This window comes from Solanum stenotomum, chromosome 11 (assembly GCF_019186545.1).
Source record: "Solanum stenotomum isolate F172 chromosome 11, ASM1918654v1, whole genome shotgun sequence".
Lineage (NCBI taxonomy): Eukaryota > Viridiplantae > Streptophyta > Magnoliopsida > Solanales > Solanaceae > Solanum > Solanum stenotomum.
In genome coordinates this window covers 30,388,783-30,407,915 of record NC_064292.1, presented here as the reverse complement: position 1 = coordinate 30,407,915, position 19,133 = coordinate 30,388,783, and the positions used below count along the sequence as shown (strand labels likewise).

At 39.2% G+C, this 19,133-nt stretch overlaps 1 protein-coding gene across 9 annotated transcripts; it reads right to left on the bottom strand.

Annotated features, from left to right (window-relative positions):
• Positions 1-9,961: 9,961 nt before the first annotated feature.
• On the bottom strand, positions 9,962-15,210 carry LOC125844581 (mitogen-activated protein kinase 9-like). Of its 9 annotated transcripts, none has more exons than XM_049523887.1 (10): positions 14,994-15,189; positions 14,622-14,777; positions 14,374-14,511; positions 13,317-13,411; positions 12,865-13,008; positions 12,418-12,483; positions 12,272-12,302; positions 12,078-12,177; positions 11,804-11,942; positions 9,969-10,179 (listed from the first exon to the last, which is right to left on the bottom strand). In XM_049523887.1, the coding sequence occupies exons 1-5, from the start codon at positions 15,093-15,095 to the stop codon at positions 12,945-12,947; spliced, it is 555 nt and encodes a 184-aa protein (XP_049379844.1). In that variant the 5' UTR covers positions 15,096-15,189; the 3' UTR covers positions 9,969-10,179; positions 11,804-11,942; positions 12,078-12,177; positions 12,272-12,302; positions 12,418-12,483; positions 12,865-12,944. The 9 variants fall into 9 exon arrangements, with proteins under 9 accessions (XP_049379852.1, XP_049379847.1, XP_049379849.1 ...); XM_049523891.1 differs by having other exon boundaries at positions 9,970-10,179; positions 13,330-13,411; positions 14,994-15,187; XM_049523888.1 differs by lacking the exon at positions 12,272-12,302 and having other exon boundaries at positions 9,970-10,179.
• Positions 15,211-19,133: the final 3,923 nt, after the last annotated feature.

Here is a 19,133-nt window from a genome sequence, read left to right as displayed (position 1 = left end):
TTTCCAAGGTCATTTTTGCCGAAATTTTTCAGGGACGTCCCTCAAGACCTTAGCTATGGAGCCGGTTGGACCCAACTGGAAAACCGGCCCATTTTAAAGGTTAAATGAAACCAGGAGCTGGTAATCCCCACGTTTTGCCAATTTTCGTGTGCTACAGTCCGTGGATCTTTTGGTGATCCAGATTTTTGGCGTCATTTTTTGCTAAAATTTTTCGTGGACGTCCGTCAATACCTTAGTTATGGAGTTGATTGGTTCAGACTGGCAAACTGGACCAGTTTCATGGTTAAATGAGTCGTATAGTAGGTAAACCCCCTGTTTTGCCAAGTTTTGGGTGCTATTGTCCATGGATCTTTTGGTGATCCAATTTTCGACGTCTTTTTTGCTAAAAATTTTCTTGGACGTTCGTCAAGACCTTAGCTTTGGAGTCGGTTGGTCCGGACGGGCAAATCGGCCATTTTCAAGGTCAAACAAATCATGGATCTGGTAAGCCCCTCCCCGCCCACCGTTTTGCTAATTTTCCTTTGCTATAGTCCATGGAACTTTTGGTGATCTGGATTTTCGACGTCATTTTTGCCAAAAATTTTCATGGACGTCCGTCAAGACCTTAGCTATGGAGTCGGTTGGTCCTGATGGGTAAACCGGCCCATTTTCAAGGTCTACCGATCCCTAGAGAAGGTAAACCCCTATTTTGCCGATTTTTGTCTGCTATAATCAATGGAACTTTTGGTGATCCATATTTTCGACGTCATTTATGCCGAAATATTTCTTGGACATCCGTCAAGACATTACCTATGGAGCCGATTTGTCCCGATTGGCAAACCGGACCAATTTCAAGGTCATATGATCCCCCAAGTGGGTAAACCCCCCGTTTTGCTAATTTTCGTGAGCTATAGGCCCTAGATCTTTTAGTGATTCAGATTTCCGAAGACATTTTTGCTGAAATTTTTCATAGACGTCCATCAAGACCTTAGCTTTGGAGCTCGTTCGTCCTAATGGGCAATCCGGTCTATTTTCCAGGTCAAGCGATCTCCGCAGTGAGTAAATAGCCCGTTTTGCCTATTTTCGTGTGCTATAGTCCATGGATCTTTTGGAGATCCAGATTTCCGATGTCATTTTTGCCAAAAAATTTCGTGGACGTCTGTAAAGACTTTTGCTATGGAGACGATTGGTCTCGATGGGAAAAACATTTTTGCCAAATGATCCTCGAAGAGGGGAAACCCTCCGTTTTGTCGATTATCGTGTGCTATAGTCCATGAATCTTTTGGTGATCCAGATTTCTAACGTCATTTATCCCAAAAAATTTCATGGATATCCGTCAAGACCTTAACTATGGAGTGGGTTGGTCCAGACGGGGAAACCGGCCCATTTTTAGGGTCAAATGAGCCCCGGAGCGGGTAAACCCCCCGTTTTGCCAATTTTTATGTGCTATACTCCATGGATCTTTTGGTGATCCGAATTTACGATGTCATTTTTGCCAAATATTTTCATGGACGTCCGTCAAGACATTAGGTATGGAGTTGGTTGGTCTCGATGGGTAATCCGGCTTATTTTCTAGGTCAAACGATCCCCAGAGCGGCTAAACAGCCCGTTTTGACAATTTTCGTGTGCTATAGTCCATCGATCTTTTGGATATCCAGATTTCCGATGTCATTTGTGCCAAAAAAAATTGTGGACGTCCGTAAAGACTTTAGTTATGAAGTAAATTGGTCCCTATGGGAAAATCGGCCCATTTTCAAGTCAAATGAGCCCAGAAGTGTGGAAACCCCCCGTTTTGCCGATTATAATGTATTATAGTTCATGGATCTTTTGGTGATCCAGATTTCTGACGTCATTTTTGCCAAAAAATTTCACGGACGTTCGTCAAGACCTTAGCTATGGAGTGGGTTGGTCCAGACGGGTAAATCGGCCCATTTTCAGGGTCAAATGAGCCCCAGAGCTGGTAAACCCCCCGTTTTGCCGATTTTCGTGCGCTATAGTGCATGGATTTTTCGGTGATGCAGATTTACCACGTCATTTTTGCCTAAATTTTTCATTGATGTCCGTCAAGACATTAGGTATGGAGTTGGTTGGTCTCGACAAGAAAACCTGCCCATTGTGAAGGTCTAAGGATCCCCGGAGTGGGTAAACCCCCCGTTTTTCAATATTTGTGTGCTATAGTCAATGGATCATTTGGAGATCTACATTTCCGGTGTCATTTTCCATGAAATTTTCTTGGACATCCTTCAATACCTTAGCTATGGAGCCGGTTGGCCCCGACGGGTAAACTGACCCATTTTCAAGGTGAAACGAGCCTCGAAGCTGGTAAACCACCCGTTTCACCATTTTTCGCGTGCTATAGTCCATGGATCTTTTGGATATCCAAATTTCCGATGTCATTTTTGCCAAAAATTTTCGTGGACGTCCATCAAGACCTTTGCTATGGATCCGATTGGTCCCGATGGCCAAATCGGCTCATTTTCAAGGTCAAACGAGCCCCAGAGAGGTTAACCCTGCGTTTTACCAATTTTTGTTTGCTATAGTCCATGGATCTTTTGGATGATCTTGATTTCCGAAGTTATTTTTGCCAAAATTTTTCATGCAAGTCCATCAAGACATTATCTATGGAGCCAGTTGGTCTCGATAGGAAAACCCACCCATTTTCAAGGTCAATGGATCCCCGTAGTGGGTAACCCCCCCGTTTTTCCAATTTTTGTGTGTATAATCCAATATTTTGGTGATCTGAATTTTTGCAGTCTTTTTTGCCGAAAGTTTTCTTGAACGTCCATCAAGACCTTAGCTATGGAGCCGATTGGACCCAACAGGAAAATAGGCCATTTCCAAGGTCAAAGAATCCCCGGATCTGGTAACCTTCCTGTTTTGCCAATTTTCCTTTGCTATAGTCCATGGTTCTTTTGGTGATACGGATTTCTGACGTTATTTTTGGCTAAATTTTTCGTGGACGTCTGTCAAGACCTTAGCTATGCAGTCGGTTGCTCCAAACGGGTAAACCGGCCCATTTTCACGGTCAAATGATCCCCAGAGAGGTTAAACCCCCTGTTTTGCCGATTTTCATGTGCTATAGTCCATGGATCTTTTGGTGATCCAGATTACCGACTTCTTTTTTGCTAATTTTTTTTGTGGACGTCCGTCAAGACCTTAGCCATAAGTTGGTTGGTCCCGATGGGCAAACCGGCCATTTTCAAGGTCAAACGAACCCTGGATCGGGTAAACCACACATTTTGCCAATTTTAGTGTGCTATAGTCCATGGATCTTTTGGTGATACAAATTTTTGACGTCATTTTTGCTGCAATTTTTCGTGGAAGTCCGTCAAGACCTTCGCTATGGAACCGGTTGGTCCCGATAGGCAAATTGTCCCAATGTCAAGGTAGTGCATAAACCCTTTTTTTGCCAATATTTGTGTGCTATAGTCCATGGATCTTTTGGTGATCCAGATTTACGATGTCATTTTTGCCGAAAATTTTGTGGATGTCCGTCAAGACCTTAGCTATGGATCCAGTTGGTCCAGACGGGGAAACTGGCCCATTTTCAAGGTGAAACGACACCTAAAGCTGGAAAATTACCTATTTTGCTGATTTTCGTGTGCATAGTCCATGAATCTTTTGGTGATCCAGATTTCCGACGTAATTTTTGTCAAATATTTTCCCGGACATCCGTCAAGACCTTTATTATGGATCCGGTTAGTCCCGACAGGAAAATCGACCCATTTTCAAGGTCAAACAAACTCCAGAGTGGATAAATCCCCCGTTTTATCGATTTTCGAGTGCTATAGTCCATGGATGTTTTGGATGATCCGAATTTCCGATGTCATTTTTGCTAAAGTTTTTCGTGGACATCCGTCAAGACCTTAGCTTTGGAGCCTGTTGGTCCCAGCGGGTAAATCGGGCCATTTTCAAGGTCAAAAGAGCCCCGGAGCAGGTAACTCCCCTGTTTTACCAATTTTTGTGTGCTATAAGTCCATGGATCTTTTGGTGATCCGAATTTCCATTGTCAATTTTGCCGATTTTTTTTGTGTACTACGTCAAGACGTTAGCTATGGAGTTGGTTGGTCCAGAAGGGCAAACCGGCCCATTTTTATGGTCAAAATGAACCTCGGAACCGGTAAACCCCCCATTTTGCCAATTTTCTGTGATATATTCCATGGATCTTTTGGTGATCCAAATTTTCGACGTCATTTTTGCAAAAAAAATTCATGGAAGTCCATTATGACCTTAACTATGGTGGCCATTGGTCTCGATAGGCAAACCAGCCCATCGTCAAGGTCAAAGGAGCCCCGGAGTGGGTGAACCTTCCGTTTTGCCAATTTTTGTGTGGTATAGTTCATGGATATTTTGGTGATCCAGATTTCCGATGTCATTTTTACCAAAATTTTCGTGGACCACCAAGACCTTAGCTATGGAGCCAGTTGGTCCCGAAGTGGCAAATTGGCCTATTTTCAAGATGAAACGAGCCCGGAGGCTGGTAAACCACCTGTTTTGCCAATTTTCGTGTGCTATATTCCATATATCTATTGGTGATCCAGATTTTCGATGTCATTTTTTCCAAAAAATGTTTTGGACGTCTATCAAGACCTTTGTTATGGAGCCGGTTGGTCCCGACGGCGAACCGGCCCATTTTCAAGGCCAAAGGATCCCCAGAGTGGGTAAACCCCCTCTTTTGCCTATTTTTGTGTACTATAGTCCATGTATTTTTTGGTGATCCAGATATGCGATGTCATTTTTGTCAAAATTTTCGTGGACATCCATCAAGTCCTTAGCTATTGAGTCGAATGGTCCTGACCGGCAAACCGACCCATTTTCATGGTGAAATGATCCCCGAAGCTAATAAAACAACTGTTTTGCCGAATTTCATGTGTTATAATCCATGGATCTTTTGGTTAACCGGATTTCCGACCTCAGTTTAGCCGAAATTTTCATGGACATGATATCAAGACCTTATATATGGAGTATATTTGTCTTGATAGGTAAACCAGCCCATTGTCAGGGTCAAAGGATCCCCGGAGTGGGTAAACCCCTCGTTTTGCCAATTTCTATGTGCTATAGTCCATGGATATTTTGGTGATCTGAATTTCCAAGGTCATTTTGCCAAAATGTTTCATGGAAGTCCGTCAAGACCTTAGCTATGGAGCCAGTTGGACCCAACGGGAAAACCGGCCCATTTTCAAGGTGAAATAAAACCCGGAGCTGGTAACCCCCCCCCGTTTTGCCAATTTTCGTGTGCTACAGTCCATGGTTCTTTTGGTGATTCGGATTTCGGACGTCATTTTTGTCGAAATTTTTCGTAGACGTCCATCATGATCTTAGCTATGGAGTCAGTTGGTCTAGACGGGCAAACTGGACCATTTTCATGGTTAAATGAGCCCCGTAGCAGGTAAACCCCCTGTTTTGCTAATTTTTGTGTGCTATTGTCCATGGATCTTTTGGTGATCCAGATTTCTGATGTCTTTTTTTATTGAAATTGTTTTTTGGACGTTTGTCAAGACCTTAGCTATGGATTTGGTTAGTTCGGATGGTAAATCAACCATTTTCAAGGTCAAACAAATCCCGGATCGGGTAAACCCCCCAGTTTTCTAATTTTCCTTAGCTATAGTCCATGGATCTTTTGGTGATCCGGATTTTCGACATCATTTTTGCCGAAATGTTTTCATGGACGTCCGTCAAGACCTTAGATATGGAACTGGTTGGTCCCGACGGGCTAATCGGCCCATTTTCAAAGTCAAACGAGCCCGAGTGAAAGTAAACCCCCAATTTTGCCAATTTTTGTGTGCTATGGTTAATGGATCTTTTGGTGATCCATATTTTCGACGTCATTTATGCCGAAATATTTTGTGGACATTCGTCAAGACATTAGGTATGGAGTCGGTTGGTCCCGACTAGCAAACATGACCAATTTCAAGGTCAAACGATCCCCAAAGTGGGTAAACCCCCCGTTTTGCCAATTTTCGTGTGCTATAGGCTCTGGATCTTTTGGTGATCTATATTTCTGACGTCATTTTTGCTGAAACTCTTTGTGGACGTCCGTAAAGACCTTAGCTATGGAGCTCGTTAGTCCCGATGGGCAATCCAGCCTATTTTCCAGGTCAAACATTCCCCAGAGTGGGTAAACAAGCCGTTTTCCCAATTTTCCTGTGCTATATAGTCCACGGATCTTTTGGAGATCCAAATTTTTGATGTCATTTTTGCCAAAAAATTTTGTGGACGTCTGTAAAGACTTTATCTATGGAGCCAATTGGTCCCGATGGGAAAACCGGCCCAATTTCAAGTCAAATGATCCCCGAAGCGGGAAAACTCCCCGTTTTGTCGATTATCGTGTGCTATAGTCCATGGATCTTTTGGTGATATAGATTTCTGACGTCATTTTTACCAAATTTTTTCATGGACGTCTGTCAAGACATTAGCTATTAAGTCGGTTGGTCCAAATGGGTAAACCGGCCCATTGTCAGGGTCAAATTAGCCCCGGAGCGGGTAAACCCCCCGTTGTGCCAATTTTCGTATACTTTAGTCCATGGATCTTTTGGTTGTAACGACCCGAGAGAACCCCCTAGTCGTTACCGGCGTATTCGACCTCAAAGAGGTATTATACAAGCCCTTAGCCTTCATCATAGCATGTATCATAGAATAAAATTACGGAAAATTTAAAACTTTTACTTTGGAAGTTCAACTTCACTTCATATGTGGAAATATAATCTAACTTCGTCACAATGTATCATCTAGACGAAGTATCGAAAATGGGACTTAGCCCTTACATCAATTAGAAGCCTAGAATAGGAAAGTACAACAGTGTCTTTCAACATAATCAAAAAGTCTAAACATAGAAGCTAGATCATATGGTCTCGTCCTCGGATTTGAGGACTCACCAACTTGGGGAAGCAACTCCAAGTGCCTTGAAAAGTAAGCTTGAATCTTCAACGGCCCGAACCTAAATGTGTGGGGAAAGGGAAAAATATGGGTTAGTACTACACACATACTAAGTATGGCTACTATGCATAAAAACCATTTGAAACATGCATAAAAGGACATTTAGCCAAAACATGCTTTTTACCAAGTAAATCCAATGTGCACACAAAGTAAGCATCATGGCACCACCCAACATGATATCATCTCAACATATAGACAACCCAAGCAATACTAGTGCAATGCAAAGAATAGAATCCCATAACCCTACTCAAAGCCAAGTATCACATTAAGTAACCTACTTCATGCATACGTTCATAAGGTCATATTTCATCATAACCTACCATATTCATAATGATTATACATAACATAACTTCAACATACATAAGTCATAATCATCATAATCATAAGAGAACATTACTACAACCATCTCTTAGGATCCCACAAGTGCAATGTGCAAGAGAAGTCACATACCCTCTCTTGTACTATGTAGAAACCCTTAGAAAGTCCTAGTAATAGTTCACACCTTTCATACCTTAATTTACTTTTACATTAAGAAGATATTTCCATAACCGACATAGACCATGAGAGCTACATGGAATCCGGTGTTCTACTCCCACACCGAAAAGAGAGGGTTAACACTTGCGTAAGGTGTAACCATTTGTACATAGCTATCTAGGTGGATCCACTAAGCTAAAGTCCTATGTGGGCACATAGTTAAGGGTCAAGGAGATTGCTCCTAGAAATCCTAACTTACTAAACGTGGGGATTTCCATCTCATGAGACAACACATACCGTGGGTAATCCGGACTTGCTAAACGTGAGGAAACCCATGTGGGTAGCCGGACTTACTGAACGTGAGACCACCATCTCATTTACATGCCCTTTCGGTGCTAAACATCTAATTCCCTTTTTGTAATCATCTTTAGTCATCACATAAGTTCACATTACCCTTTACTAGACTTTTATGAAAACATCTTACCATAATAGCTCATATGTGTTCATAAGTGAGTAAAAATCCTTTCACTTTAGAAACACTTAGTAAGTGAGTAACCCTTTCACTTCACATTACACTATAATCATGAGAACCACCTTTCAATCATATAGCAATCATACCATAACATACATACATATTTCGTAGCTAATTCAAGTGTAGAGGGTTAAGGATGAGAAAACTAGGTCATCAACACCACAACAACACATTAGGTATAGCATCATTACAATCTTAGTAATTCACCTTTCATCAAGAACCTTCATCATGCGAGAATGACCTTTCACATTATCATACCATGCATAACATAGACTAGTTTAGAGTACAATTGAGAAAACCTTTCAAGAGACTCACATTCATTACATTAGTCAATAGCTTCATTCATTCATGTATGTGTGTACATGTGTGAGAAAGCCTTTCACATAAAACACCTTTACTCATAGCATGTTCATATTGTGTTAACAAGAATTACCTTCAATTCAACATAACAACAATAATACCAACACCTCACAACATTCATACTTGCATTGCATCTCATCATAACATGCGCAATCACCAACTAGGGTTAGAGGGAAGAGGGAACCATCATCCAAATTCATCATACTTGAATTAACGAAGTACATTCAACAATACATAAAGAATCACATTGATATCATCTCCTCATAGCCTTGAAGGCCACATTCAAGACTTAACCTTAATTCCATAGTAATCATACATAATTTAGGGTAATATCATCATACAAACGTGAATTACATAACATTACATTCAATTCATAGCCTTCAATTAATATCTAACACAAACTAGGGTTAGAATTAAAGGAAGAAGGAGAAACTTGGGTCTCATGGGGAATTCTTCAAGAAACCACAAATACAACATAAATTCATTCATAATTGTTCATATAACATCAATCAAATTCAGTTTATAACATCAATTTCACTTTAGAAAGAAGACCCACGTTTTTGGATTGAAAACCTAGAAATTGGAGATTTTGAAATTCATCTTGAAGGGACCTCTTGGGGAAAGGAATCCCAGCAGTGATAAGCAACCATACCTTAGTTTATTCCTTGAGAACTGATAGGGAAAAATCGAAACCTTGCTGCCCTAGATGAACCTTGGTCTTCTTCTTCAATGGGGTTCTTAGTTGAGAGGGTTTTGAGAAAGAATGAGTTTGACTTGTGGGTTTAGTTGTGTGAGTTAAAGTCTTAGGGTTAGGGTCTTATAGTTAGGTTTAGAATGGTAATTAGTTAACTAACCACCCATCTTAACCCTTAATTAAATAACTAACTCAAACTAAGACCCCTAAACTAAAACTAAAACTTAACAACTGCCAGGACTTACGACCCTCCACCTATGGACCGTAGGTGGAGTTACGGACTGTGCTGGTCATCTGTCGTTTGGTACTGAGGCCCCTTTTTGGGGGGTCAAGTCTCCCACGACTAAGTATAGACTCACGGCCATGACTTATGGTCCGTCGACCAGTCTACGGGCCGTGAGTCTTGGTCTTGTCGTTTGCTGCAGTCACTACACCATTTTAGGCCTACGGCCACCCCAGTAAAGTGTAGCCTAAACTAGCAAAAAGTGTGGCCTTTGATAAAAGGCTACACTTTTGGACTTTCAGCAACACTTTTCCAGGGGTGCCCAAGAGTAGCGTTACCTTAGAGTTTAGGCAATACTTTTCAAGTGTTGCCTTATCAGCTACGCTTAAAAGCCGTAGCCTAAAAGGTAAAATGGCAACGCTTTTATGTACCTCAAATAGCAACATTTCTATCTCATACAACTACACTTTTAAGCGTGGCCTTAGCTTCCTTATTGCCCACGATTTGTAAGTGTTGCCTTTTCTATCTAATGTATGACAACACTTTGAAGTGTAGTCCTTGCCCATGTGCATACCACAATTTACAGTCCTATGGCTACACTTTTAAGTGTGGCCATATCATTTTGGCTATAAAATATTTATATGCCACAATTTCTAATTAAAAACCACCAATATTATTTTGCAATAAATAATCTCAAGCATTAGATGGGCTCATAAGTAATTCAAATATATAGATTTGCAATAAACTTCAAAAGATAGTACGTACTTATACATACTAACACAACAATATTCTAAATATGTGTACACATTTGTTCAAAAGTACTCTTACAATAGTTCAATCTATTCTAGCAAAGAATATATTTCACAAAATCAAACATAATGTATTCAAACTTTTACAATAGTTCAAAAACTCTTTATCAGCCACTTCAATGAGATCAAATTTACGTGTAGCGACCCTTCAAATTTGATCACCTCCATTTCCCTACACATTTAGAATTTACGGCAAATCAGATTGCAACAATTATAGAAGAGGCAAAGAGTTCCACATTCCACATTGCACAACAGTTCTGGATTTTAAATTTTTACGGAAAGATGTGGTCCAATTTGTGAAGCTGCACTATTTTTCCAACAACACCCTCATAATCATAGTTATCAAAAAACAGAGGAGCTGTTAATATTGTTATTGCATTTAATGGGTGGTGATTTCCTTGTATTTCAACTCTCCTTTGACAGGTATGCTCACACTCAACATTAGCATCTTATTTCCACTCTCCTATCTTCTATTCCCCTATCCTAGTTTTTAAAAGTTTTAGTCATTCCTAGTTGAATTTACCAAAAGCATATCATGCACACATGTCGTATGCCTCCTTTGCTAATTTCTCTAAGATATAAACTTCAATTTGCTTGATGATGGCCTAATAGATCTTTATGTTATGAGAGAACAGATGATACTAAGACCAAAGTTTCAGGGAATGCATATCCATTAACTTACCAGAAATCTAGAAGTTACAACTTACAAAAACCTTTTTGGGTCTTTATTATTTCCTTCCGAAAAATATTGTTTTGGAAGGGACACAAAATGAGTCAGCTGCTTGTTGAGTTGATTTGTAAAAGACATCAAAAGTAGATGTTTAGCTATATGAATCCTAGATGTTAAAGATAAGCATGAAACCTTATAAAACACAACTATACATCAATTCAAAACTAGTTGCTTTAGCTATATGAATCCTCAATATTCATATTCATTTCAAAACCTGATGGATTTCCAGATTTCCAGATTCCAGATTTCCAGATTTCCAGATTTCAGATTCCAAATTCCAGATTTCCAGATTCCAGATTCTAGATTTCCAAATTTCCAGATTCCAGATTCTAGATTTCCAAATTTCCAAATTTCTAGATTCCAGATTTCCAGTGTGCAACTTTAACAGAAAAAGTGTGTAACTTTAACAGAAAACTGTCTATCAAACTGTACCTCCGGATCTTGTCCCAACCATTTTTGCGACTCAAATTCACTACCAGCCCATGATTTCTAATCAACCAATCTAGAAACCCAACGCAAATGTAGAATTCACATGCTCATCTACTTAGGATCAGATTACAGAGAAAAGAAACAAGCTCACAATTTTGATCAATAACATTCAAGTGTCTCTGCTGCTATAAACTAGTAAAAGACATCATTGATCACAATTTTTTGGCAGGGCACTTTGCTAGAAATATCTAAAATATTTATGTTGATTCTCTAGTGATTGACAGTGATTATAAACCTCTTAGAAATATGATTATGAGATGGTGGACTACTATCCAATCGTATACAAAGAGTTGGGAATTTTTTCACCCAGTGCCTAAACAATCCAAACTTCTTTACAAATTAATCAGAAACTTGTTTTTTTTAGTAGAATGTTAAAAAATTGTGGCATCTCAAGTATCTTATGTTCATCAACTATCAATTGCATAGTAGGTCAGTTTATGGTAGGTCAGTTTATAGAGCATTCAACATCTCACTCTCACTGTATGAAGCCTCTAGAACATCTTGCATTTCTTGCACTAAACCTTCACTCCCCCTTTCGATCTCTCCACTAAACTAAAATATTACTAGAAGAACTAACATGTAACATTCCAAAGAGGTAGTCACCAAAAGTAACTCCAGGTTCAAGCTCCCAATCATGACCAGGGGGCCTATTATGCAATACTTCAATAAATGTTGCAAAGAAATTGTGCACACCGTCTCGTAGTTGTTGAATATAGCTGGAAACAAGAAAAAAAGGAAACTAAATTTTCGGTGAAACAATGACCAGTTAGCAAGTGGAAATGCATCTATTTTGTGTGGTTTTAATATGAAAAAATTAAGAGCTGGAAACTATAGGAAATATATCCAGTTACCGTCAAGGTCAAACTCTTTCCCCGGAGACTCCATGACAAGGTACTGTAAATACCTACTAAATAGTAATAAACTATCCTTGTATGGGAGGACAACCATATCCTGCAAGAGATAAGAAACAACATATCCACATAGTCAAATACACAACTATATGCTCCTCCGACATCACAACCACAAATCTGAAAGTGAACCAGACCTTTGATCCAACTCCATCAGCTCCTATAATTCTACAAGGAAATTTATTTCAGTTGTTTGTACTAGGTAGATTTACTAGTCTCAAAACTTCAAATAAAAAAGTCTTTTATATGCCTAAAGAACATGAAAAAGGCAATATAGTCATACCATAGTGGTCCTGTTTGCTTCATCCATCAATGCAGCACCAGCGAGCATCTCTCTAATATCAATTCCCTGGAGTGAAAAGATATATGTGGCGTAATGTGACACAAATGTTGTAAGACAAGATGAAATAATTCCCTGTGTTTCATTCTATGCGACAAAGTCTAGCTTACTTTGGATTGTAAGTGTTGTCCTACTTAAATAATACATGCTAGGTAAAATTAGAAGTTTTAAGAAGTTATGGAGTTGTATATAAGTTAATTTGATAAAGACAATATCACACCAATCATCACATTTATTTACACAAATGAATTTGAATTTCTAAAACCTGTGAGAGTTGCATGAAATATTCTTTCTTCTAGAATTGTGTCGAGAAGTTTGGGAAGTTTAAAGTAGTGAATTGTGATATATAAGCAAACTGAGATTAGAAATGTGACTTCAGGAGTGTCAAACCTGAAGTGCAGCTGGAAGTAAGCCAACTGCAGACATTCCAGAGGTTCTTTTGCCCACCCAATCAAACATAGGGAATCCGGCTAACAAACCCTCAATTCTAACAGTGTTGTTAAGCAATGAGTTCTCTTGTGTAATGGCAATACCCTGCACATGAGTTGTAGTAAGAAACAATGAGAAGTGAGAACTATTTAAGAGCAATGCTATGCACATCCTGCAATGTATATTATAATGGAGAGTGAACAAAAAGACGGAACTAGAGGATCACAGACCAAGCAGAAACTTTTCGTAAACCTACTAAAACTCCTAAACCAGTAGATGCAGATTAAACAGAGGTAAACAGTCATGTTTTTTAACTCTCTTCTATAGAACTTTCATTTTCTTAACAAAATGCGATACTTATCAGAAAGCTACTCCACATTATGGCTAAAAAATATAAAAGCACAAAAAAAAACCTGAGGTCAAAACCTGTTTTGCAAATATCAAGCCGGCTTAACGGAAGGCCTTTTGGATCAATGCCTGCTGGATCTGTGTTGTCGATAAATCTTATCTGCCAAGAAATGATAAAGCATGGTATAGACAAAGAGAGAGATGTGAGAGAAATAGATAAAAAGGTAAGCTAGAGTACTACACATGTATACAATAAGGAAGACTTATTATGAACTATGTAAAAAATAATTTATATTTAAATCCTTCATAATTAAATTTTCAGCACAAGTTCTTTAGCATCGTTTGACTTTATCTACACTCTTAATGAGAAGAAAACAGTTCAGTGGAGAACCTCATTAGTGCTTGTCAAATAAGAGAACAATATCATCATGATAACTACAGATGCAAGAATAAGGGATAGGATTAAGTCAAGGTATTTCCATTGGCTTTGATGTTGTGTAGCACCAGTTTAAGCAAAGGTGCACTCTTGCTTATCTATGCATTGTACTAACACCACTAAATTGACACAAAAGAAATACCATCAGAAAATATTTTTCAAAGAGTAGTACAAAACATTTATTGCAATATGTACACAAAGTAGGAGCAGTCAAGCAGATACATATGCACAACACATTACACACTAACACACCATATATATTGTGAATTAGCTGTCGCAGCCCTTCAACGAAAGAAAATGCTTTTGTATAGTATTAACTTGAGGTTACTTCCATTTTGGAAAGAGTTGTCAATGCCCTCCAAAGATGCATCATAGTTTTCGCGACCACTGGAGTAAACTAAAAAACAAGTAATTTTTTGTTCTAACTAAACTAAACAATCAGCTTTTAATGCAAGGAAATGAGGCAGAAAAAAGCTATTAGAAAAGAACATAAATTAAGTGGAGCAAGATTTAGGTGTCTCCTAACCTTGGGTACATAAACCCACTAGTCTAATCTCCACCACGAATATACTCCTAAAACATCTGAGGATGATATTTTAATATCTGTTTGCTCAGAACAAGTTTAGAAATTAATAAGTAATTTCATTCTACATAAAAGGGAGCCATCAAAATGGAGAAAACTGTACCTCCCGATAAATGAGCTCTCTAACATCTTCTTTTGCCAACTTTCTCCTCTCAAATTCAAACTCAAGCTTTGATATTGGGTGAGTAGATGGTTCACGGTCCACATTCGACAAACTACTGAAATAAGGATCAGCCAGAGCCTTGAAACCAAAACCACCAATGATGAGTTGAAGCCTTGTCACATTATCAGAGTCAAGATTTTCTTTGGTAGATAGAACAATATAAAAACTTATTCACTTTAAACAATTACCTCCTCTGCAGATGGTCTATCTTTAGGGTCAAATGCAAGAATGCGTTCAAGTAGGCGCAAAGCCAAAGGATCCACATGTGGAAACTTTTGAGCATATGGAACTGGTGGTTTTTTCCGCATGTTACCGAGGTATCTTCTTGCCTTTTCATTTCTAATCTGCCAGTTCAGTAGAATTTCTTTAGTGAAACAGGAAAAACTAGAGTGGGACATACAACGTGATTTACAGGGACCTCTCAGCAACTATTCTTTTTGTCTTAACCTTTGTTCTCTGATGTTCTTACTAGCAAGTAATGAAGACATCTTATCATCCAAGTGATGCTAATCTGATTGAACATTAACAAAGAAAGAGAAGTATGTAATAAGCGAATTAACCTTTGCAATGGTTTCAGGAGGAGGTGTTCCCAGCAAATCAGTCATAAGGTCTAATTGATGCACTACATTCTTTCCAGGAAATAATGGTTTTCCAGTGAGCATTTCTGCAAATAAGCATCCTATGCTCCAAATATCAACAGCAGGAGTGTACTACAAATAGAGAACTCTCAGTGATAGTACATGTCACATCATAAGTAAATCTATCTATCAGATATGTCAAAAACACAAGTAAACTCTCAACATATATTATATGATATAGTTGTGTCTCAGTGAAATCACGTCGCCAAATTTTACAGTTAGATATTACTTTACAAGAAAGAACGTCTAGTTTATTTTTGTTCTCTGATAAGGTAAAAAGCAACAAACCTTTATTTTTGAAATAGTGAAATAATAATAAAATCCACATCATTATTTCCGTGCATAAAGCAAAAGAGCACATCCCTGATTATCAATCTCAACTTTTTAGGAGAAATACCACTTCATGATGTGGAGACACTGAGACCACAAAAAATATATGTGCATACCCGGAACATTAACAGTCTTAGGCTAAACGTTCCCACACACAAGGGCAGAAAATAATTCTTGAGCTAGAAATTGGGAAACCCCCTCGAAGCACTACCCTAACTCTCTGTTTTGCAAGCAGGTTCTGTTCCAAGAGATTTATACTATGTCTCCACAGTAAAAAAGATATGTATGTTTGTATTCTAACATTAAAACCTGACATGTTATGATCTAAAAAGTTCCTCTCCCCGCCTTGGCTACTATTATTAATGTCCTCTATAAGAACCCTTTCCAACATAGCTATATGGTAAACTTCTTCAATTAAATAGAAAATGATTATAGCTATATGCTTCAACAATGATTATAGAGCATAAATATCATAATGCAACTTAAAATCTAATTCAGTGAGATTTAACATGACGGGAACTATGATTAACTTCATTTGCTACTAAGATTTATTGAACAGAACCAAGAGTGCACTATTCCAGCCAATAACATTCTTAAACATTAGCCAAAACAATTAAAGAAGGTCCATGCTAAACTTTGAATCAAGAAATGGTTGCTTAGCCCCAATCTATGTACAATTTCAGTCTATTAACCTCATAAAGATTAACATTATCTACCATTTATTAGCACGAAAGCGATGCAGCAAAGATATGCTCAAACTCTAACAACCAACTTACTCAAACCAAGTTAAAGGAAAATGAAGCCAAAAAACTTATGTTGCCTTATTTTCTTTTGTATCAACAAAAAATCAACAAAAATCGTATCAACAACACAATAATATAAAAACCCTAAAGCTAAATGTGTAACCACACGCAAGAAATAAACCCAGATGCCATGTTTTCATTGACGTCCGTCAAGACCTTAGCTATGGAGCTGGTTGGTCCCGACGGGTAAATCGGCCCATTTTTAAGGTGAAACGAGCCCCATAGTAGGTAAACCCCCCATTTTGCCGATTTTCGTGTGCTATAGTCAATGGATCTTTTGGTGATCCATATTTTAGACGTCATTTATGCTGAAATATTTCGTGGACGTCCGTCACGACATTAGCTATGGAGCCGGTTGGTCCTGACTTGCAAACAGGACCATCTTCAAGTTGAAACGATCACCGAAACGGGTAAACCCCCCGTTTTGCCAAATTTCGTGTGCTATAGACCCTAGAACTTTTGGTGATCCGGAATTCCGACTTTATTTTTGCTGAAATTTTTTGTGGACGTCCATCAAGACCTTAGCTATGGAGCCGGTTGGTCCCGATGGGAAATGCGGTCTATTTTCTAGGTCAAACGATACTTGGAGTGGGTAAACAACCCGTTTTGCTGATTTTCTTGTGCTATAGTCTATGGATCTTTTGGAGATCCAGATTTCCGGTGTCATTTTTGCCAAAAATTTTTGTGGACGTCCGTAAAGACTTTAGCAATGGAGCCTATTGGTCCTGATGGGAAAACTGGCCCATTTTCAAGTCAACTGATCCCCGAAGCAGGAAAACCCCCTGTTTTGCCAATTATTGTGTACTATAGTCCATGAATTTTTTAGTGATCCAGATTTCTGACGTCATTTTTGCCAAAAATTTTCATGGACGTCCGTCAAGATCTTAGTTATGGAGTCGGTTGGTCCAGATGGGCAAACCGGCCCATTTTCAGGGTCAAATGATCCCCGGATCGGGTAAACCCCCCATTTTGCCGATTTTCGTGTGCTGTAGTCCATGGATCTTTTGATTATCCAGATTTACGACGTCATTTTTGCCAACATATTTCATGGACGTCTGTTTAGACATTAGGTATGAAATTGGTCGGTCTCGACAAGAAAACCTGCCCATTGTCAAGGTCAAAGGATTCCTGGAGTGGGTAAACCCCCCGTTGTTTCAATTTTTGTGTGCTATAGTCAATGGATCTTTTTGTTATCCAGATTTCCGTTGTCATTTTTCCTAAAATTTTAGTGGACGTCCGACACAACCTTAGCTATGGAGCCGAGTGGTTCCGACGGGCAAACCGGCCCATTTTAAAGGTGAATCAAACCTCGAGGCTAGTAAACCACCAATTTCGCCAATTTTCATGTGCTATAGTCCATAGATCTTTTGGTGATCTAGATTTTCGACATAATTTTTGACAAAATTTTTCGTGGACGTACATCAAGACCTTTGCTATGGAGTCGGTTGGTCCTGATGGGCAAAATGACCCATTTTCAAAGTCAAACGAGCTTCAGAGCGGTGAACCCTCCGTTTTACCGATTTTCGTGTGTTATAATCCATGGATCTTTTGGGTGATCCGGATTTCCGATGTCATTTTTGCCGAAATTTTTCTTGCAAGTCCGTCAAGAACTTAGATATGGAGCCGGATGGTCACGATAGGCAAATGGCCAAATGTCAAGGTCAAATGATCCCTGGAGTGGGTAAACCCCCTGTTTTGCCAATTTTTGTGTACTATAGTCCATGGCTTTTTTGGTCATCCAGATTTCCGTTGTTATTTTTGCCGAAATGTTTTATGGACGTCCGTCAAGACCTTAGCTATTGATTTGGTTGGTCCCGATCGGCAAACTGACCCATTTTCAAGGTGAAATGAACCGCAAAACTGGTAAGCCGGCTGTTTTGTTGATTTTTATGTGCTATAGTACATGGATCTTTTGGTTATCCAAATTTCCGACATCATTTTTGTCAAAATTTATCGTGGACATCCGTCAAGATCTTAGTTATGCAGCCGGTTGGTCCAAACTGGCAAACTAGACCATTTTCATGGGTAAATGAACCCCGTAGCAGGTAAACCCCCTGTTTTGCTGATTTTCGTGTGCTATAGTCCATGGATCTTTCGGTGATCTGAAGTTCCAATGTCTTTTTTGCTAAAATTTTCTTGGATGTCTGTCAAGACCTTAGCTATGGAGTCAGTAGGTTCGGGCGGGCAAATCGGCCATTTTCTAGGTCAAACAATCCCCGGATCGGGTAAACCCCTCGATTTGCTAATTTTCCGTTGGTATAGTCCATGGATCTTTGGTGATCCATATTTCCGATGTCATTTATGCTGAAATTTTTCGTGGACTTCCATCAAGACCTTAGCTATGGAGCTGATTGGTCCCGACTATCAAACTGGACCATTTTCAAGGTCAAACGAGCCCCGAAGCGGGTAAACCCCTTGTTTTGCCAATTTTCGTGTGCTATATAGGCCCTAGATCTTTTGGTGATCCAGATTTCCGACATCATTTTTGTTGAAATTTTTCGTGGACGTCCATCAAGACCACATCTATGGAACTTGTTGGTCTCGATGGGTAATCCAACCTATTTTCCAGGTCAAACGATCACCGGAGCGGGTAAATAGCCCATTTTGCCAATTTTTGTGTGCTATAGTCGATCTTTTGGAGATCCAAATTTCCGAGGTCATTTTTGCCAAAAATTTTTGTGGACATCCGTAAACACTTTATCTAGGGAGTCGATTGATCTCGATGGGAAAACTGGCCTATTTTCAAGTCAAATAGCCTCGAAGCGGGAAAACGCCCTATTTTGCCAATTAATTTGAACTATAGTCCATGGAACTTTTGGTGATGCAGATTTCTGACGTCATTTTTGCCAAATTTTTCATGGACATCCGTCAAGACCTTAGCTATGGATTTGGTTGGTCCAGACAGGCAAATCGGCCCATTTTTCAGTGT